This window comes from Ips typographus, linkage group LG3 (genome assembly GCF_016097725.1).
Source record: "Ips typographus isolate SLU linkage group LG3, UJ_Ityp_2.0, whole genome shotgun sequence".
NCBI classification, from domain to species: domain Eukaryota; kingdom Metazoa; phylum Arthropoda; class Insecta; order Coleoptera; family Curculionidae; genus Ips; species Ips typographus.
This window is the reverse complement of record NC_138424.1, coordinates 9,908,110-9,928,889: the sequence shown is the minus strand read 5'-3', so window position 1 is coordinate 9,928,889 and position 20,780 is coordinate 9,908,110. Positions and strand designations below refer to the sequence as shown.

The window sequence follows — 20,780 nt, the reverse complement described above, 5'->3', positions numbered from 1 at the left end:
AATTTTCGCGTAGCCGCGGTCGCATCAACTTACCCGATTCGGTAAGTCGGTGAGTCTGATAAACGACGTGCTTTTGTTTTGGTAACGTGTTGCTTTTGTTTTTTTTTGCGGGCGCGATGCTTACCTTTATTTATTTCGGTTAGTTCTAATTCGATTATTGTGAATATTAGTTTTGATTCACTTTTTCATAATTTAGTACTGTATGACACACACTTTCTTTTAAGAAAGTGTGTCATCCACTATTTTTTATTTTCAATATAAATTGACCTTGTTTTTTCTTAATCATAAAAGAATTAAAAACATTTCCTTAGGGTATTGAAAGTTCGAAACGCAATTTTCTCACCCAGGCTGGCCAATATACGAGCTTTCGGAAATCAATTTAAAAACCCACACAATTCCTCGACTCTTTAATAAAAGCCAAAAATCTTCGAGAGCAAAAAGTTCATTGATTGTTTGTGATTGAAACTTGTTATCCTGACGTTCGCCGATGTTTTCTTAATTTTTTTTTTTTGGTTTTTGCCTTGAAATTTGGCTCAACTGCCGTTCATCTAATTCGTGACCAAACCGAGCACAAAATTACGCTCACTCGAGACTGAAAAGAAAAGAATAAAGCGCTTAAAGAGTATAAAGAAGGTATTCGAGTGGAAATATGGTTCATCTTGGGCCAGGGCTCCAATATATTACGGAGGGAGGACGGGCTTATTACGACCCCAATAATCCTGATGATGTCGCGATCGAAACAAAGAAACTGGTAAGATTTTTTAAATAAATTAATTAACCTTTTAGAAACTATTGTTTTACAAGTGGTTATACTGGTAAATGCAGGTCTGACATTTATATTTGTTTTTTATATTTATTTTTGGTGTGTATTGTTTGTACACGTGTGGAAGTAGTCTCTTGGCAATTATCCAGATAGCCGCTCCAGTTTTCGAATGTAATGTTTATTTGCACTTTTTTTTCTTTTACTTTATCTAGGTTATTATATTTATATTAACATTAATATATCTAATTTAAATAAATAAATAACCCTGCACAAGACATTTATTATTTTTAAAATTTTAAAGTAATTTAGCTCAGTGCTGAATATTAATTGTTTTAAGCTTGCAAGCACAGACTATACATTTTGATAAACTCTACTAGGAATTTATTTTTCAGAATGTGTCTTAAATGTATGGAAAAATTAAGAACTTAATGATAAATACTGAATCAAGGTAGAAAAACAAATTTATATTTTACTTAATAGTTAACTTTGTCAATTTTTGTCAAAGTTGCAGTTTTTTTCTGAATCCTCAGCATCTACTCTTCAAATTGACAAATGTCAATATCTTGTCAAATTTTTGACACCTGTTTTGCATATTTTATATAGATCACCCTGTATTTTATTTGCTCAATCAGATTTTTTTTTCAATGAATTTAAAATATATCTAACTTATTGAGGTTAAGTTGGCTACTTTTAAACTACATTTTGAAGATCACGTGACTGTTTTTGACAGACAGTGTTTCAAGTTCAAAATTGCATAATTAAAGTCACATTATGTGTCTCTTACAATTCCAACTTAACAACTCAACAACTGTCTATATTTGATTTAGTACTTTTTCTTTATCCAAGCTATTTTTTCTGGTCACGTGATTTATTTTGCCAGGTACTAACCGGCCTTTACAATGTTGCAAGCTCAAAATTAGATTATTAACGTCACGTGACGTGGCTTTTACAACTGTTTCAGTTGATTTACCAAATTATCAACATTTAAACTTGATTTCAAAAGTCACGTGACTGTTTTTGATGTGTCAACTAGCCTTTACAGTGTTGCAAGCTCCGAATTGCATTATTAACGTCACGTGACAAGATTCAGCAAATTTTCATAGTTCAAACTATTTTTTATAGTCACGTGACTGTTTTGTCAGGTGCGAACTGGTCTTTGCAATATTGCAAGCTCAAAAATTGGATTATCAAAATTACGTGACATTTCTCTTACAATTTCAATCTTTGCAACTGTCTAAATTTGATTTACCAAATATTGTGGGGTAATTACAAGTGATTTTGTCACCGACTGTCCTTTAAACCGTCATTTTTACAGTTCAAATTTTGAAAGCGGTTTTCTCCCGGACTGTACTGAATTTTTGACTGTTTTTGTAGGTTATTGAATAGGAAATTTAGTGAGGATTCTAAAAATGTGCTTAAAAATGTGATCCGGTCAGTACAAGTGGGTTTTACAGACAATTTTGTCGCAGACTGTCCTTAAAACTTTGTTTCTGGTAGTTGAAAGTTTCACAGCGTTTGTTTCCCTGACTGTACCAACTATTTTAGGATATTGGATAGGAAGATAAGGAATCCTCATTGAGATTCCAAAAATAATCAGTCAATTAATTTTTTTATTTTTTTTTTAATGTTTGAGCATGACTTTAAATGAAAACTGTATTTTATCAAAAAACAAATGTCAAACGAGAATAATAAGGAACATTTGTGTACGACAATTGTCTGCAGGAGGAAATTCATTTGAATATGAAATATATTTGATATGTTGGATCTAAAATCATAAATATCTCAAAAACGCCTTGATTTTTGAGCGACTGAAAGATACTTAGTTTATCTTTCCATATACCATGTTTTTCACCTGGACCATATTACCATAGATACATGATCCGATTCTTTGATCAAATTGAAATGATCTTGATTCAATCTTGTCTATATCGTACCCTACCGAGTTTGGCATTCAATCCGATCCACGAATTCTTTTTCCTCTAAACTAGGTTAGAAAAGGATAGGAACTGATCTAGAGAGCAATATCAGAATATTAAACTTGGAGGTGCTTACTCATACTGCATAGTTATTGTTCACTGTTAATTTTTTGTTTTAAATATTATTTAAAGATGAGCAAAACTATGTAAAACTGGTAAAACTCATATTGTTGTAGATTTAACAGAATTGACCTATCTACTAATGTGTTGATCACATGTCATTGTTGTCATTTCGATCCGGATTGGTGTTCAAACTTGTACACGTCGCTAAAAACATGATCCTCGATCCGCTTCGTTGGTCCAATCCACTTGGAAAAGAGGATTGGACTGAATTAGTCTACCGGATCAAAATTTCATTCTTACACATCAATGTTTTTCAAGTGGATAGAGCTTTATCCCATTTTAACACACAAGAATCCGATCGTAAGTTACGTTGTATACGTGATCTATAAATGACTTGACTCAAGAGATCTTTCAAATTCCTGATATATTTTTTAACAAACTGACATGTTATTTATCAAGTAAGAATAAATAGATTTATCATGCCAATTTGTTAATATAATAATCTCTTAGGATTTTTACTAATTTATTTTTGTTAATATAGCTCTAACACAATATTCATCACAACTTCCAATTATTGCGATCCTCTAAAATACGTCAACAAAGTTTTAATTCATTCGACAAATTGGCTCATTCTGGAAAATTGAGAACTATTCAATGCCTTTGACATATACACCCACAGCTTTACCGTGCCTTGGTTACTTAGATCCAGCTCAAAATCGTAAAATATTTACGAGGTTCTAAAACTCGTTTAACTTTCCATGCAGACGTGAATAAGAAGAACCGTAACAGCATGCTTTTTTGTAAGATAGGAAGCATCAGAAGGGAGTATTATAATTTTTTTAACGTTCCGTTTTCCATTTTAAATAAATTCGAGCTATATTTTCCGGAACAAAAGCCCCGTTCAAATGAAACCTGCACGAGGCGGGCAATTTTTAAACCTACCCCATAAATTTTCTGTTTTATTTTTCATACAGTTGTTACCACCTGCCGCTCTTTTTTTATTTATTGCGTTTAAACAAAACACCTTTACATTTTGCAAACCTGTTTACCCTTTTTACATATGGCCGCACCTCACTCATACGAGGCGTTGCAACGATGTCAACCTTCCGCGAAATTATTACATTTAGAATTTTACGTCGGCCTGGAAAAAGCAGGTTAAGGACTCCATTCCCGATAGGAATCTGCTGTTACGATGGATTTCACGGCTGCTCTAGAGCACCAGGCCAATTTCCAATGTTAATGGGCCGTTCGTGAGCTTTCAAGAAAATCCAAGGTAACGCATTTTACCACTATGTTTGACAAAGCTTTGAAGGAGTTTTTTGCAGCTGGCGAAAAATGTAAATCCGCCACGTTTATGGAATTAAACGAGGTACACATAAAGCTCTGTATTTAAGTGAGCTACTATTCAAATTGCTCTGCTATTCCGGGAAAATAACTCAATTACATGGAAGTGAGCTTTTTAAACGTATAATGTTTCAAATTTAACTCATACAAGGATTGTTAGTAGTTACACTGAAATGAAGGCAAATAGTATAAACTTTTCATTTTGAAAACTTAGAGAAGAAACATTTTTATTAGAAACATTTAATTTAAAGAACATTTTAATAATATTTTTGTCAATTTATAGACCAAACCTAATAAGTATATTGTATCATTTTCATAGTTTGAATCCTAAATGAATGAAACTATAAAGGACAAAAGGAATACCTAATTTTCAAATGTCAGTTGTTGTGAAACTACAGGGTGTCCCATAAGTAATGGTAAATAGTTTAATAGCGGATTTAAGAGACCAAAATAATTCAATTTAGCACACCTTACCTCAGACGAAATGTCAACGAAAACAGAAATACAGGGGGTTAAAGTTATTTTTTTAAAATGGTGTTTTTTTAATTACTCATGAATAACTTAGAATTTCTTGGTAAAATTAGATATTCGGGGGTTTTTGAAGATAACAAATTTGATTATCAACGCAGTTTTAAGCGAGCACGCAGAGGTCGCCCCCTGCAGAAAATAATTCGCTTTAAAATCGACATAACTTTTTTCTGGTATAGCCAAGTGACAGCTGTAACCCGAATATCTGTTTTCCAATATCTTCCTGCCAAAAAAGTAAGTATACCAAAAACAAACGGTTTTCGAGTTTTTTGCAATTAAAATGCATGACCTCAATGCATTTATAAAAAAAAAAATTAAAATTGGTTGAAGTAACTGTGTATTATTGTTCCAAAATGTCTTAGCAGCATTTTAAGTTGAAATTAATAACTTGCCTTGGTTATCTATTATTTCTTCATACACAAAATGCTTCAGGTAAAAATCTGGAGGACCAATTTTCGAACTTGGTGCTGGTCATATTTGGCTTCTCCGACCATCCATTTCTCACTTGTAATGAGAAATGATCTAAGGTTCCATCCTCCAAGAAGATTACAAAATACAATCATGTTTGGCACCGAATATTTTAATTGCAAATATCTCGTGAACTGTTGATCTTAAGGGTGCCAACTAAGTATACCTTTTTTGTTTAAAAAATATTGGAAAACCGCTACTCAGATTTCAGTTGTCACTTCGCCTTACCAGAAAAAAGTTAGAGTGATTTTAAAGCGAATCACTGGTTTTAGATGGTGACCTCTATAAGGTGGCTTAAAACTGAGTAGATAATCAAATTTGGCACCATCGAGAACCCTCGAATACCTAATTTTAGCAAGAAATTCCAAAGGGGAGCGCGTATTAAGTGAAAAAATGCATTTTAAAAAAATATCTTTGACCCCTTGTGTTTCTGGTGACTTTTTGTTTGAGGTAAGTTGTGCTAAATCGAATTATTTTGGTCTCTTAAATCCGCTATTAAATTATTTACCATTACTTATGGGACACCCTGTATATACTAAATGTTATTTTTTTATGCCATAGATTAGCGACAAATGGTTAGAACACATTCTGTAACAAATTACAAAATATTTAATTTACTTCTGATTCTTACACCCATTATCCAGTTTTGTAATCTTTAATTTTCTAGTAGGTACTAAATTCTTCAAATTATGCATATAAACTTATTTCTCGGGTTTGCTTTAGACCTCAATGGGCTTCTGCAACCTCTTTGAAGTACTTAAATCAATTTATCAAGAGAGCTGCAAAAGAAATTGAATATCGTATTTTTAAGGTTTTGCTTGGGGCAATTTGCTCGGCTTGTGTCAATGTTCGTTCTTAATTTAACCGAAAATAATGATAAGATCGAATACCCAGTTCTTGTAATGTATCTAATAATTGCTTGTACATATTTCGCAACATGAATACTAACTAGAATTCACGTTTTAAATTTATCAAAAAGCCACAGAGTGGTGATATTGCTAGAAAAGATCAAAGCCGTTGCTACGTGTATTTTAATAATAAAAATGCATTAAAAACTTCTTCTCCCTTTTGAAATATATGGTTTTATGTCATGCCATCATTGAAAAGTGTCATTTGTCAAAATAGAATTTTTACGGGGGCCATGTCTTGAAAATTGTAAAAAATGTCCTAATTTCAAAGTCAGTGACGAAATGGCGGCAGCAAAACAGACACCAGATTTGTGTTCTGTTGGGTATTTGAAAAGTGTTTACAGTTTAAAGAGCACTGAAGGGTCTGGACTGCTTTTAAAACATTTGAAACCTTGTAGACGATTCTAGAAACTTTTGGAAGCTGCTAAACTGCTCTAGAAGCATACGGAAGCTTCTAGACTGACTTTAAATCGTTTGAGAGGTTCTATACATAAGTTGAAAAATATTTGAAAATTTTTGGAAGCTTCAAGATTTTGGAGCTTATATAGTGTTTTGGAATGTTTTTACATTTTTTTAGACTACTTTTGAAGCATTTGGAAATTATTTAATCAGTTTAATTTTGTAAATTAATACTTACCCATTTACCAACAGATAATTGGTATGTTTTTGTCTCTCAGAAGCCTTCAATATCTCAATAGAGCTTGAAAAGCTTCAATGGAAATTAACCTATACAAAATAAAACCATACAAAAAATAGCAACAAATAAGCATAAAAAACTAAAGTAAGCACAAAAAGAAGAAAAAAGCATGAAAAAAACTTGCCAAATGACGTGTTTTTGCGTAAATCGTTCACATTAATGTCAAAAGTTGGCTGCTTTTATTATTAGAAATCCGGACTCTAGTTATATCAAACCAAATCAAATTACTAAAATTTGAAACCAACAAAGATTGCGTATATTATCATTTACTATTTGCACCAAACATAAATTTAAATACGAATCTTATAAGTTTAGTTTTTCTTTTTCGAGCGTCTAAGAATAAGGCATTAAACAAACCAATTTGCTACTGGATAAAATAATACTAGAAAATGAATTTAAAGGAGCCTTTCTAGAAATCTCTCCTATTCCAAGACAAGAAAGTGAACAAGTACTAATTTACTTTTTTGTAGCTGAGCAACATTATGTGTTAATGGGTCCAATAAGATAAAACTTTTTATTTACTAACTGACAAAACTACTCCACACCACACCCCACATTTTTCTACCTCACAAGTCTACCTTGTTGGGATAACCCAACATTTCCTTCCCTTTTACTCAATTTTACGACGATATATTCTAACACCAGGCAACTCCCGATAATCGACATCTTTGCGGGTGGTGCGCTGTGGCCTAGAATCTGGAGCTGTACTGCCAGAATCACAATCTTTCAAACCATCATCGAGATGAAGCGTTGATGTGTGAACTTCTTGAAATACTTATTCTGAACAACTGTTTTCCAAGTCTTCTACCTCACTGTCATTCACTACTTCATTGCCATTAGAATTGGATTGTACGCACTCCAAGAAGATTATCCAGTTGAGTCTTGAACTTGATTAGTCTCCGGCAAATTCATTTACTTTCTGAAACGGTAGGGAGGATTGTCTACTTGGATGTCGTTTCCACAGTTGGTTAAAATGGCGAGTAATAGTGGTATCGCCATTTAACGTAATATCTACCGTTGCTAAAGCCGAACCAATAATATTGAGAATAACCCCATTTACGCGCGTCAGCATTTAACGCTATTAAGCAGACTTTGAAAGGCCCACTACTTCTCACTCACTTTGACCCCTGCCAGCGCTTAATTGTAGCTGCAGATGCTTGCCAATCTAGGATAAGTGGAGTTCTACTTCAGCGATACGCTGACGATTGATAGTCAAATCGAGAAAGAAGCTCTTGCCTTGATTACTGTAGTGGAAAGGTTTCATAACCTCTTGTGGAGCCGCCATTTTATTTTGCAAACCAATTACCTGGCCTTATTCAATACAAAAGATATGAAGGGACTCAGTGAGCGAACGTCGGCGCGTCTCAAACACTGGGCATTAAGACTGTTTGGTTATGATTTCGACATTGAATATGTGAAGACCGAAGAATTTGGTAAAGCGGATGCCCTATCACGGTAAATTGATGAATCAAAAGGGAACTCAACTGATTCGGAAATGGAAGTGGTTACATTGCTGTAGTTCAAGCTGCTGATAAAACGTTCAAATAGATCACCATTGAGGTTTGCAAGATCAATAACATTAGCTATGCTTATATCCGTCATGAGTGTATCATAACGTTGTTAAAATATTGACCTACCTAGTACACTGGCGTGGATACTTAGGTGAAATACGTGCTTTTAAGCGATTGAACTCACTTTCGTCAAAGGCTTGTAATAACTCTACGCATTCAGTATCCGAGAGGACTTCGCTCCGTCGAACGTACTCTTGTGTCTGGAAAACCATTCTGGAAACGTGCAACCAGCTCTAGGGTCGTAATAGTATATTACACACCGAGGTGGGAAGAGTTTCATTACTGTCGAGAGATTAGTTAGATAGCCGAGACGCGAAGCGTCGAGGTTTAGCTACGATCTCGAGACAGGAATGAAACTTCCTACCGAGGTTTGTATACTATTTTATTTACAACCATCATATTTCTATCAAAATTTACAATTTATTGTTTTATTCTGAACATATCTAGAATATTCCATTTAACAAAAAACTACCAAGCAGGCATTTTCCTCAGAATAATCAATCAGTAGGCGAACTCCGTAACGATGTAGGAAATAGAAAACGCATAGAAATAGACAAGAAAGAAAATTTCTTTCTATTAACTGTTGGTACTCTCTAAGCTATTTTCTATCACATTTGGCTGACACCGTCAACAGAAAACGGGTAGCTATCGGTACTAAAAACATTGATTAATTTCTAGTAATAATAAATCTAGGGCTTTTACTTGTTTCCTCGTATTCAGGGTTAATGACAAATATCAATGACAATAATTTGAATAATTCTACCTGTTTTGCTTTCTTTCTCAGTAATTAATCATATATCTCAAAATTTTCATTCTAAAATAGTCCGTTTTGTTCCCCTTATTGTTGTTGTATTTATTGTAGTTCTGTTTTCAGTTTCTTATTTTCTTGTTAGACCATTAATATTTCTCAGTTCCTTGTAAACATGCTACCAATTGTTATGCATTTTGTGAAGGAAGTTGGATGGGACTTTAGGATGTTGATGGAACTCATATAGCCATAACACAACCATTCATTCCATCATGAACAGCTTACACCTCAAAAACAACAAGTAATAGATGCATTAACACTTTTACTAAAAACTCAAAAACAATGAAAGGGGGGTACACACAATCAATTGGTCCCCAACCCAACCTTATTGACACAATGTTGACACTGACGGGCATAAGGTTAAAAAACAAAACATTTGAATTTTATAAGACGACGGAAAAGAAAGATTGGCAAATACAAAATTTCATAGCCGCAAGAGAGATAAAATCATTGCAAGACCTCATTTGGTATTTCTATTTTACACAACCTGAATAGCTACGCTGAGTGCCGATCTTCGCCAATTGAAAAGTAGAGAGTACCATATATTACGATAGAGAAGGGTTTTCTATGATAGCAAAGAAATTTCCTTGCTATTCGTTAGAGAGTTCGCCTTTTGAATTTTAGAAGACGACGGAAAAGAAAGATTGACAAATACAAAATTTCATAGCCCCAAGAGAGATAAAATCATAGCAAGACCTCATTTGGTCTTTCTATTTTGCACAACCCGAATAGCTACGTTGAGTGTCGATCTTCGCCAATCGAAACGTAGAGAGTACCATATATTACGATAGAGAAGGGTTTTCTATGATAGCAAAGAAATTTCCTTGCTATTCGTTAGAGAGTTCGCCTTCAGAAGGCGAACTCCGTAACGATGTAGGAAATAGAAAACGCATAGAAATAGACAAGAAAGAAAATTTCTTTCTATTAACTGTTGGTACTCTCTAAGCTGTTTTCTATCACATTCGGCTGACACCGTCAACAGAAAACGGGAACTTATCGGTCCTAAAAACATTGACTAATTTCTAGTAATAAATCTAGGGCTTTTACTTGTTTCGTCGTATTCAGGGTTAATGACAAGTATCAATGACAATAATTTGAATAATTTTACGTTTTTTACTTTCTTTTTCAGTAATTAATCATATATTTCAAAGTTTACATTCTAAAATAATCCGTTTTGTTGCCATTTTTGTTGTTGGTTTTATTTATTGTAGTTCTGTCTCTTCAGTTTCTTATTTTCTTGTAAGACCATTAATATTTTTCAGTTACTTGTAAACATGCTACCAATTTTTATGCATTTTGTGAAGAAAGTAGGATGGGACTTTAGGATGTGTTGATGGAACCCACATAGCCATAACACAAAACCATTCCATCATGCTTACACCTCAAAAACAATAACTAATAGATGCATTAACACTTTAACTAAAAACTCAAAAACAAAGAAAGGGGGTGCAAACACAATCAATTGGTCCCCAACCCAACCTTATTGACACAATGTTGACACTGACGGGCATAAAGGTTAAGAAAACAAAACATTTGAATTTTAGAGACGACGGAAAAGAAAGATTGACAAATACAAAATTTCATAGCCGCAAGAGAGATAAAATCATAGCAAGACCTCATTTGGTTTTTCTATTTTACACAACCCGAATAGCTACGTTGATCTTCGCCAATTGAAACGTAGAGAGTACCATATATTACGATAGAGAAGGGTTTTCTATGATAGCAAAGAAATTTCCTTGCTATTCGTTAGAGAGTTCGCCTTCTGGTATATTGTTACCGTAGCTATGTGGTAAACAACTCACCAATATAAATAAATGTCAGATAAAGTCGGATCGATATTCAGTTAAATAATAAATTGAAAAAAATGTCCTGGATGACAACTCGAATTGTATGCATTCCAACGTTTATAATGCCTATAATACAAGAAATAGCAAGAAATCAACCAATTGGGCACAATACAATAGCTAATTATTCCCAAAAAATCGCTACTTTTATGAATTTAGAGAACTCGAAAGGCTTTACAGGCCACGCTCTAAGAAGAACCGCCGCTACGTTACTTGCCAACAGTGGAGCAAATGTACTCCAATTAAAAAGGCTGGGATGATGGAAATCTAGTACTGTGGCAGAAGGTTATGTGGATAGCTTAATGGAGAATAAAACCAAAACTGCCGTTATGCTGTCCCAACGTGCCATGTCTTCTGAAGCTGTTGCAAGTAGTTCACAAACCTCAGTCATTCAGCAGCAAATTAATTTGTCGACCAAAGAGACAACTGTTGGAGACGCCAGTGCTGGTACTGGCCTAAATATTTCTATAAACACTTATAATAATTCAAATGTAACCATTAATTTCAATAAGTAGTTTGTTTTAGTTTAGATCATGTTAATTTTAGAATTGTAATGTATTATAGGCATTATAATTTAAAAGAATGCATACAATTCGAGTTGTAATCCAAGACATTTTTCTCAATTTATTATTTGCGAACTGAATATCGATCCGACTTTATCTGACATTAAAAAATTTTGATTCAATCATCAATTTTAGTAGAGGTGCGCAATATGATACTTCCTAACCTTCAATGACGTTAGTAATGACAGCATTACATATATGGTTGTAAATAAAACTTTTTATTTACTAATTGACATACCACTGACAAAACTACTCCACACTACAGCACACATTTTTCTACCTCACAGGTCTACCTTGCTGGCATAACCCAACATGTGTTGTGACTAGAATAAGGACAAAATAATTTATATCCCTGTTTTAACAAAATAATTTATTTCAAGAGGAAAATGAATTAGTTATTCTTATACAAAGGAAATATAACAGGACTGACGTCTTTTAAAAACGTCTGGTACATATTAAAGCAACAGTTAATCCTTGCGTACTCGGCCAAGCTCAAGTCCGCCCACATCATCTTGAGCATATTCACAGAATTCAAAATCTGCAAAACAACCAAACCATAGATAATTCAGCTCAAAAATGCGTGTTTTGCTTACGTTATTACTCCCATCCCTTCCGGACATTTTCATTTGCAGAACGCTAACAATTTCAGTCACCGACTTAACAAATTTTCCGTGGATTTCAATTAAAGAATTCAAATCTTGCGCCTTGCTTAAGTCGTCCTGGAATTCGAGGGAAATCTTGGTAAAAACCGAGCCAAACACGAAATGCTGCAGGCTGTTTAGCAGGTTTACTAAACAGAATTTCAGACGGACCAATCTTGCCACCGCCTTATTCTTGAAAGTTGGCATTTTGATTTTGTGCTGTTTTCCGCCTTCTGCACCCAATTCTACGGTAATTACATTAATGCCAATTAAAATACTGAAATGAGGTAAAAATCAACCTGAAAATTTTAATTGATTAAGTGTATGCAAGGCCCATTTAATTTTTAGCACAAACTGGAATGCTTCATTGTATTGCTGTAAATCTGCAGGACTGACGATTATGGTTAAAGGCCACGAAATATCGTAATTTATAGTGATTAAATCGCAGGCTCTTAATGAGTTTACAAATACATGAGAATCCTTCACTTGTACGGAAGTTTTAGTATAAAAATTTGGGTAAATGTCTGAAAATATGTCGTGGAGTTGCAGGGTCAACCAAACGTTGTTTGGACGGTATTGATGTGAAGAGTTTGCCTGAAAATCGTTATTAAGTAAAAAATCAAAACCTTTATACAACTCACCTGATTGAAAACATTCTTATAAATAGGAAAAATTAGATCATCATCAAACAAGAACAAATGCTTGAGAAAAGCAAACTGTTTGTCCAGAAAATACTCATTTAAAAGCAAATCTTTGACCAGCAAACCGGTACCGGAAAACCTTCTTTCAATCACACCAAGCAAGATTGACTCAAAAAAGTTGGTTTTTGGAAAAACAAAAGTGGTAGCATTTGAGATCCTGCAAATTCAACTTAATTCATAATTTTAATCACTAATTAAATTAATCACTTTTGATGCAAAGTGTCTTCCGATTGTTCCTCTTTTTTAGGCGTTTTTTTAATAAAAAAGTCCTGGAAAGCGGCCATTAAAAATCCATCAATCAGGTCAACCATGTTTTCCAGTTTGCAAAGGTTTGGTTCGGTTTTTGATGGTCCGAATACGCTCAAGTTTTCAATTTCAATACTATCGCTATTAGTTTCTCCCACCTCTAAGTTGGATTCTTCTGGTAATTTGGTACCATTGTAAATACGGATTTTTTCGAGGACTTGTTCGACAAATTCCGTGTATATTGAATCTAAAAAAATCTTTGTTTTCAACCCAAAATTCAAGGTAAAAATTGCAATACAAGTTATAGTCATGTGATACTTTTAAAGAGTAAAGTATCAGTTAACACCTTTATAGGCTTGAATAAAACTGTGTTTTCCCAATTGCCTTAAAAACGTTACGTTTCTCCCAATTTCTAGAACCTTGTCAAAGAATAAGTTAAGTAACGAGCCAGGTTGGCACCCTTCAACCACCTCAAAATCAACGCACTTTTGATCAGCAACGATTTTCCTGAAACTTACAACTAAAACCTTGATAAAACCGGATATTTTTTATTACTGTTTAATCAGGAATTCATCAGTGTAATCGCACAGTTCATTCTTGGTCAACCAGGAGTCAGTCTTGGATAAATACGGATACAAACTATTGAGGAATAATGTTAGTTTTAGATCCTGTTCCTCTTTGTTCACAATGAAATCCAGAGATTTGTGTAGGTTTGTAATAAGGTAAACTGAGCAAGTTTTAGCGTTATACCGATGTGGGTGTAGTATAACTGCTTCATGGATTTCTTTTAAAATCTTAACAGGTTTGAAGATAGTCTTCAAATCATCGGAAAGATTGAGTAGTGTGTACGTACATTCTAAATATAAATACAATTGTCTTGATTTAACTGTTAAATATTTAAATTTCAGTAATACCTTGCTCACGCACTTTATCTTCCAAGTCGCACAACTGTCTGTAAACAGGGCCAAGAATTTTCTTCAAACCACTGCAATAACTGTGATACGAACTTGAAACTAAATTTTTATCATTAGTTAAATCATTCTGTAGTAAACTATCAAACTCTCTGAAAAACTCCAGTAGCTCTATGTAGATGATAAATTCACTCATATATTCATAAAAAGAGAACTAAAATAATTTAATTAATGTCAAGAGAATGAGAAATAATTAAAAAACTTACAGATCTGACACTGGCCAGTGTTACATCAGGTCTGGGCCTAATTCTGCTTTGGACCAGCTCAAATGCACTAGAGTTATGCAGGAATTGAAGCTGCCATAAAACCTCTCTTATTACAATATATTCTGAAATAATTGACGGTTCTTTAAGAGGTATTAAGTCACAGACTGTTTCCTTAATATATTCTTCCCTAAAATTAAAAATTACAAAATGAGTATTATCAGAAAGTTTTGTTCAATTTTAATAAAGCTAAAGCATAACTGAAACAGTAATCAGAATAGTTCTTATGACTAAAAATATGGTTGATCACAATATTAATGTCAATCTACAATTGTAAACTAAAACTAAAATTTAATTTCATACAAGTTCAATTAATCAATTCAAAACAGCATAATATTTTGTGAAATACATGTCTATGAACGAAATATTAACACACTATTAAGGACCGGTACTTTCACCTCCAGATAAATTTATTCTTAGTTTCTATGGAAATTATCTTTTGATCAAACTAATTCTGAAGTGAACAGCTTTGCAACAATTAAGACAATGGAATTTTGGACGAGTAATCTTGGCGTTTTAAATTCATGCCAATCCTCCATAAACCAAAAAAAATCATTTTCCAGATGCCCTTTCTGGATGGAAAAGTTTGAAAATTACATTCAAATCAATGTTGCCAAAGACAGAACACTTGATTCAGTCATTTTATCAACGTCGAAAATCTCAAGAAGCTTTCAATTCGTGTGGCTGGAAAAACGTGAACCACTTTGACAAACTGAACCAGCTATGACGTTTAATGACAGACTTATAGTCACCTGACAGCTGTTAAAACTCATTAAACAGTCTGTGGAGATAAATTTGAGTAATTTAACAATTAAGTGTAAAATGACAGTTTAAGACGTTCAATTTGATAGTTGTGATACTTTACAGTGTGACTACTAGTCAAGTCTTTATTAAAACTCATTTAACAATGAGATAAAACTATCAAAAGCAACAGTTGTATCTTGTTTTAACACCTCAATAAAGCCCCAAGTTTGACATTTCTGAAGTGACACTTTGTTATGTTTTTTACGTCACTTGACACCTGTCAAAAATCACGTGGTTCTGACACGAAATTTCCAATGCAAAATAGTTTCCCAGCTTGGATAAATCACACTGTACCTTGTATTTATAGTTCTATTGACAGTTTCAACAAGTGATGTGACTATCAAAATGTTCCTTAACATTAAAACTGACAACTTTGGCTCCATGGAGCTGTAAATACAACTTGCAGTGCAATTCCTCAAAGAAACACATCTATTTGGCATTTTATATTTTCAGGTCACTGGCGAGTAAGTTTTGACAGCTGTCACGTGACGTCAGCAAAGTATTAAAGTGTTTCTTAACATGCCAACTTTGAAATTTGGCTCCAGGGAGCTTAAAACACAACTACCAGTGTCATTCCTCAAATTAACAACTATTTCTAATTTTATAATTTTAGGTCACTGGTGAACAAGTTTTGAGAGTTATGACAAATGTCACATGATGTAAGAAAGGTATAAGTCTTCATTAACATCAAAATTGTCAATTTTGGCTTCATGGAGCTTGTTTTACAATAAAAATTGGGCCCAACACCAAACCCCATTAAAAACCAATATAACTCACCACAAAATTCCAATGTTAGCCTCTCGGTGATCACTCTCAGGCTTCATAAAACAACAATCCTCTAGATACCATGCATTCTGTATAGTAGCAAGTAACTCCTCTCGACTTCTCTTCAAATTCATAACACACATATTCTCTGCACTTCTTATTTGAGTTAATCCATCTGACTGTAAACATTTAGTGGTTGAGGCAACCAGTTCTTTAGCAGTGTCATCCTGTTCACTGTCATCAGACTCATCATCCTGCAATAAGCCTCTGATTAACTACCACAATTCAATAGAATGCTACATTTTACTCACACTTGACTCATCAAATTTGGGATTCCACTGCTCAATACCTTCATTTAAGTAAGTGCCCCAATCAATAACTTCTTCAGGCTGTTCAGCTTCTTTAACCAGCACTTCAGGATGTTCCAAAAAATGTTTTGTAGGTGCCTGGGACATGCATAGCAAAAATTTAACCATGCTCAATCGATTCATTTTCTCCGTCTCGGTAAGTAAGTCCGGTATGTAAGAGTGGTAGGCTAAGTTTAAAGCACTGGCCTGTCTGGCAAAGCCGTGAAATGAAAACTTCTCACACATACTGTTAACATTGCCATCAATGTCTCGCTTGTTGACAAAGTGTGTGGTGCCGGATTTTTTCAGTTTGACTGTAAAGTGTTTTAGAATGTAGCCAAAGGGCTCAGAGTGTTCCTAAAAATAAGGGGAGTCAGTTCAGTTTATGTGTTGTTTGAGGTTATACTTACTTCAAACCCTGATATTTCTTTGATAAGTTCTTTGAGTGGGTTGAGGATATCCGGCGGAAGTTCTTTAGACATGCTTCCAGTTTTTAAAAGTACAAATCAGTGTATGTTTATTATAAGAAATTAAATATCAAAAAATGTAAACAAACTGACAATAATAGTAACCTAACCTCAACTTTTGTTTTGAATTGACTGATTCGACTGGATTGCACGTCGTGGGTTTAGTCACGTGATCACATTAGTAACTCGTAATGAAATGTCAGATGATAGCGGTTAGGGTTTTAATTTAAGCTTTAAATTATAATCATCACTTTTACTTTTGTTGGTTCATATAGAAGACACTGTACATTAAAATAGAACGTATATTGCATAGATGACCAAGTAAAACTCACTAAGAACGCCCAGTTTCTGCGATTAAACTGCGGAGTATTGCTGGTTGCGCACTTGCGCCGATTCAGCGGTATTGATTTGTAAAGCGCGTACGGGGGATGACTGATTATTATTCAAAATTTTATATACCAGGAAAGATTGAAAAATACTTATTCGCTTATACAGTAGTTATAGTAGATAACATTCAATGTAAAATTTAGAAATTGAATAAATCTACTAGTTAAAATAAGCAACTTATGTGTATGGATTAAACCTTTTAATTAATAATTAGGGCATTTTACAATAATTAAAAGCATTGAATATCAATATAAAACCCATGTTAACTACTTTGTTGTTTCTAAAAATATGCATAAAGCTTTAGAAGCCTTAAATGGCGTTTGACCTGGATATTAACTCGCTGCTTTGATAAGACAAACTAATTTTATCATTTCCCGGTTAAATATGTAAATAAATACTATTCCAATATATTTTATAAAGTTTTAGTTTCATTGCAGTGGCACAATGAGCTTAATGGTTGTCGTTGCTAAAAGCTACGTAAGTACAATAATACACTTTCTGGGTATTGTTTTATATCTAAAATATACAAAAACAACATTATCTCACAGCTTTAAATTAAACACGCACAATAAATGTAATTCGTTATCTCTTAAAATACAGGGCAACGTTTCCTTTTATTTTCACGACAACAACGTTTGTTTTGTCCTATTCCAGTGATGCATGTATGTCTGATTATGGATTTGATCATCGGTACGACTGCTCGTGTATTTAAATGCAGTGGAACGGCAGAATTAAACTATAAATTAAACACATTTATTGTAATATCAAATACTTTTAGGTCAAAGAAACTTACCGTTATTAGGGATAAACATAGCAAAAAAGCTGCCACTAGTTTAACAATTTCCATGATGTTTTTAACGAAAGAAGGCTTCTGATGCACTTAACCGTCATGCTTGCCAATTTATAATGTTTTCCTTTTATAAAAATTCATAGCTGGGATTTTCCTTTATTATAGCGGCTATCTGATAAATAATAAATGTCGACCTCTTCCACTCAGTATTAATAGTTAATTAGTAATTTTTATGCGTGCTGGATGTAGTAATTGGTCTTATCGATCATTTATAACACTGGGGATTTTATGTGGGATTTTTTTATAAAATTTTTACTACATGACTGCTATACGGGAAATAATAACTCATTTGCTTGCTTGCTACCTTTATTAGAAGTATATTACACAATGTTAGTCAAAATTAAGTTGTTCTGTTTATTCTTTAGCAGATTCATCTTTAGCTGCACCGTCAGATGGTGGATCCTCCTTAAAAATTGACAACAATATTATGGAAAACTCATCAAGAATCAGTCATAAGTAAATTGGTAATATTTTTTTAAAGTAACCTAACTAAAAAAAACATAGAAAATCAGTCATATATGAAACCAAACTTCTAACTTAACTTCTATTATTGCTATAAATTAAATTCACTTATGAAAATTGGGGTGTAAAATTATAGTCACAATTAACTGAAAGGACCAACAAAAAAAGTCTGACAATTTTCTATATCTTACAAACAATAGCATAATAAGATTTAAGTATACATTATCTAAAAAGTTTTACTTGAAAGCTTAGTTTAAAAAAAAAACCAAATGATTACTTACTGCTGCTCTAACCATGGACACACCGGACATAACTGCCATTAGAGCGCTGATAACTAGAAAAGCAAAAGTTAAAAATTTCATGATGGTTCCGTAGTTTTTACTGAAATTCCAGTCAATAATTTACTTATATAGCCAAGCAAAATGGAATTATTAAATTAATTATCGTCATTTGACACTCTAGCGTAAATAATAACTTATTTATCACGTAAAAATACAAAATAAACACATCAGAGACAAGCAACAATTTTTTAATAACTCTAATTAAAATAATAACACAAAATAACCATTGTTTTTGCTATAAATAACCTCAGTATGGTAATTTCCTTATAAGAAAAAATACTTTTAATACTAAACTTGGTATACCAAAATTTAAACAAAATTTGACGTCACAAATTCCAATAGACATCCCAAGGCAAACGTTACTATTTGCGTGAAAATCAAAAATTGATTCGACAGCATGAAGTTAGGTAGAATGTTGTCAGATTTGTACAGCTAAAATTTTTGGTGTTTTTTCAGTGCTGTATTTTTGTCAAACAACCAAAGATCTCTGCTACAAATTTGAAAAATTCTTAGTTAAGGCATCTGGCAATTTAAAAAAATATCTTGGCACGTTTAGAACCCTTGTAGAGGTCTCTGGCAAGTTTACCGTAGTCTTTAGAAACTGCTGACTGTTTCAACAAAATTGGGAAGGTTTAGTATTTTAGAAGCTTTTGGCAATTTTAAAAGATATCTTGACACATCTAGGACCCTTGTAGAAGTTTCTGGAAATTTTCGGGAACTTTACAGTAGTCTTTGGATGCCTCTGACACTTTAAAAAAAGTCTGGGAAAGTTTAGAACACTAGGAAATGCTTCTGACAATGTTTTATAGGTTCAGTCGTATTTTAGAAGCTTTAGGCAATTTTAAAAAATATCTGGACACATCTAGAACCCTTGTAGAAGTTTCTGGCAATTTTCGGGAACTTTACAGTAGTCTTTAAATGACTCTGACAGGTCAAAAAAATCTGGGAAGATTTTGGACACTTGAAGAGGCTTTTGACAATTTCTTGATGGGTTTTCAGTGGAATTAGCTTCTGGCACGTTTACTGGCCTTTTTAAGACAGTAAACATCTCTGATAATTTTCGGAAAGTTTACAGTAGACTTTAGAAGCCTCTGACATTTAAAACAAAATCTGGGAAGGTTTAGGACACTAGAAGAGGATTTTGATAGGGTTTGAGTGGTATTTTAGAGTCTTCTGGCAAATTTAAAAATTGGCAGGTTTAGGACACTTATAGAGGCCTTTGGCGAGTTTTAAGAGGCTTTCAATAGCATTTAGAAGCTTTTAACAATTTTGAAAATTTTGCAGAAAGTTCGGGGTTTTTGTAAAGATTGACAGTGGTCTTTATAAGTCTCTGGCAATTTTTTGTAGAGGCTTCTAGGTATTTTTGGAAGGTTTACGGTAGCATTTGGAGGCTGTCTAAATTTACGAAGTTTAGAGTGGTTTCTGGGCCTTCTAGCAAATGGTTTTATTTTGAAAAAATTAACACTTTTCTGCACAGTCAACCATTTTTTGGCTGTGTCATCTACATTTTGATATATGTTATTCCTCTCTTCTATTATTTTCCATACTGTTTGGTATATTCTCATTTTGGTATTGTTCTCCCAGTTAGATTTGTTTCTCTGTCTGTCCTATATAATGTTTTCTCTGTTTTTTTTACTCAAAAATTAAAAATACAATTTACCATATTTTTTACTATTGAATTTATTAGAAATTGCATCAAAATTTATATTTTGTTTTAGTTAATGATGCAGAAACGGGACATCGTCCTCACAGCGGTATTCTCCTCCATAGCCGCCCTTATCATACTAGGAGGTGCCGCAGCTGCCTGCTACTTTTTCCAGAAGAGACGTCGCAAGCGGGAGGAGGAGGAGGATGAGGCTGAAGGAGGACGGATTGCTGCCGAGGAGAAAAAATCCCGTCTCAATGGTTTTCTCAGCTTGAAGACTCCTTTGATTTCCACCAAAACTCTAGGGTAAGTTACTTATTTCTATTTATTAAAGCGCCACCTATGGGGGCTCGAATA

General features: G+C 33.6%; 2 protein-coding genes across 4 annotated transcripts in view; one reads left to right on the top strand and one right to left on the bottom strand.

Moving 5' to 3' along the window:
- Positions 1 to 293: 293 nt before the first annotated feature.
- The window catches only part of LOC145725871 (uncharacterized), a 211,107-nt gene continuing 190,620 nt past the window's right edge, over positions 294 to 20,780 (top strand). The window contains exons 1-2 of one of the 2 annotated variants that reach the window (XM_081974784.1): positions 294 to 751; positions 20,497 to 20,729. In XM_081974784.1, coding sequence (XP_081830910.1) covers positions 650 to 751; positions 20,497 to 20,729 — 335 coding nt within the window. In that variant the 5' untranslated portion in view covers positions 294 to 649. Of the gene's footprint in view, positions 752 to 20,496; positions 20,734 to 20,780 lie in introns of both variants that reach the window. The other variant, XM_081974785.1, reaches the window with a different exon arrangement.
- Positions 11,889 to 18,117, bottom strand: LOC145726284 (gamma-tubulin complex component 5-like). Of its 2 annotated transcripts, XM_081975303.1 has the most exons (13): positions 17,919 to 18,116; positions 16,682 to 17,861; positions 16,236 to 16,628; positions 15,937 to 16,178; positions 14,299 to 14,485; positions 14,036 to 14,246; positions 13,677 to 13,977; positions 13,468 to 13,628; positions 13,083 to 13,368; positions 12,816 to 13,032; positions 12,474 to 12,768; positions 12,127 to 12,419; positions 11,889 to 12,071 (listed from the first exon to the last, which is right to left on the bottom strand). In XM_081975303.1, the coding sequence occupies exons 2-13, from the start codon at positions 16,751 to 16,753 to the stop codon at positions 11,925 to 11,927; spliced, it is 2,805 nt and encodes a 934-aa protein (XP_081831429.1). In that variant the 5' UTR covers positions 16,754 to 17,861; positions 17,919 to 18,116; the 3' UTR covers positions 11,889 to 11,924. The 2 variants fall into 2 exon arrangements, with proteins under 2 accessions (XP_081831429.1, XP_081831430.1); XM_081975304.1 differs by lacking the exons at positions 13,468 to 13,628; positions 13,677 to 13,977 and having other exon boundaries at positions 17,919 to 18,117.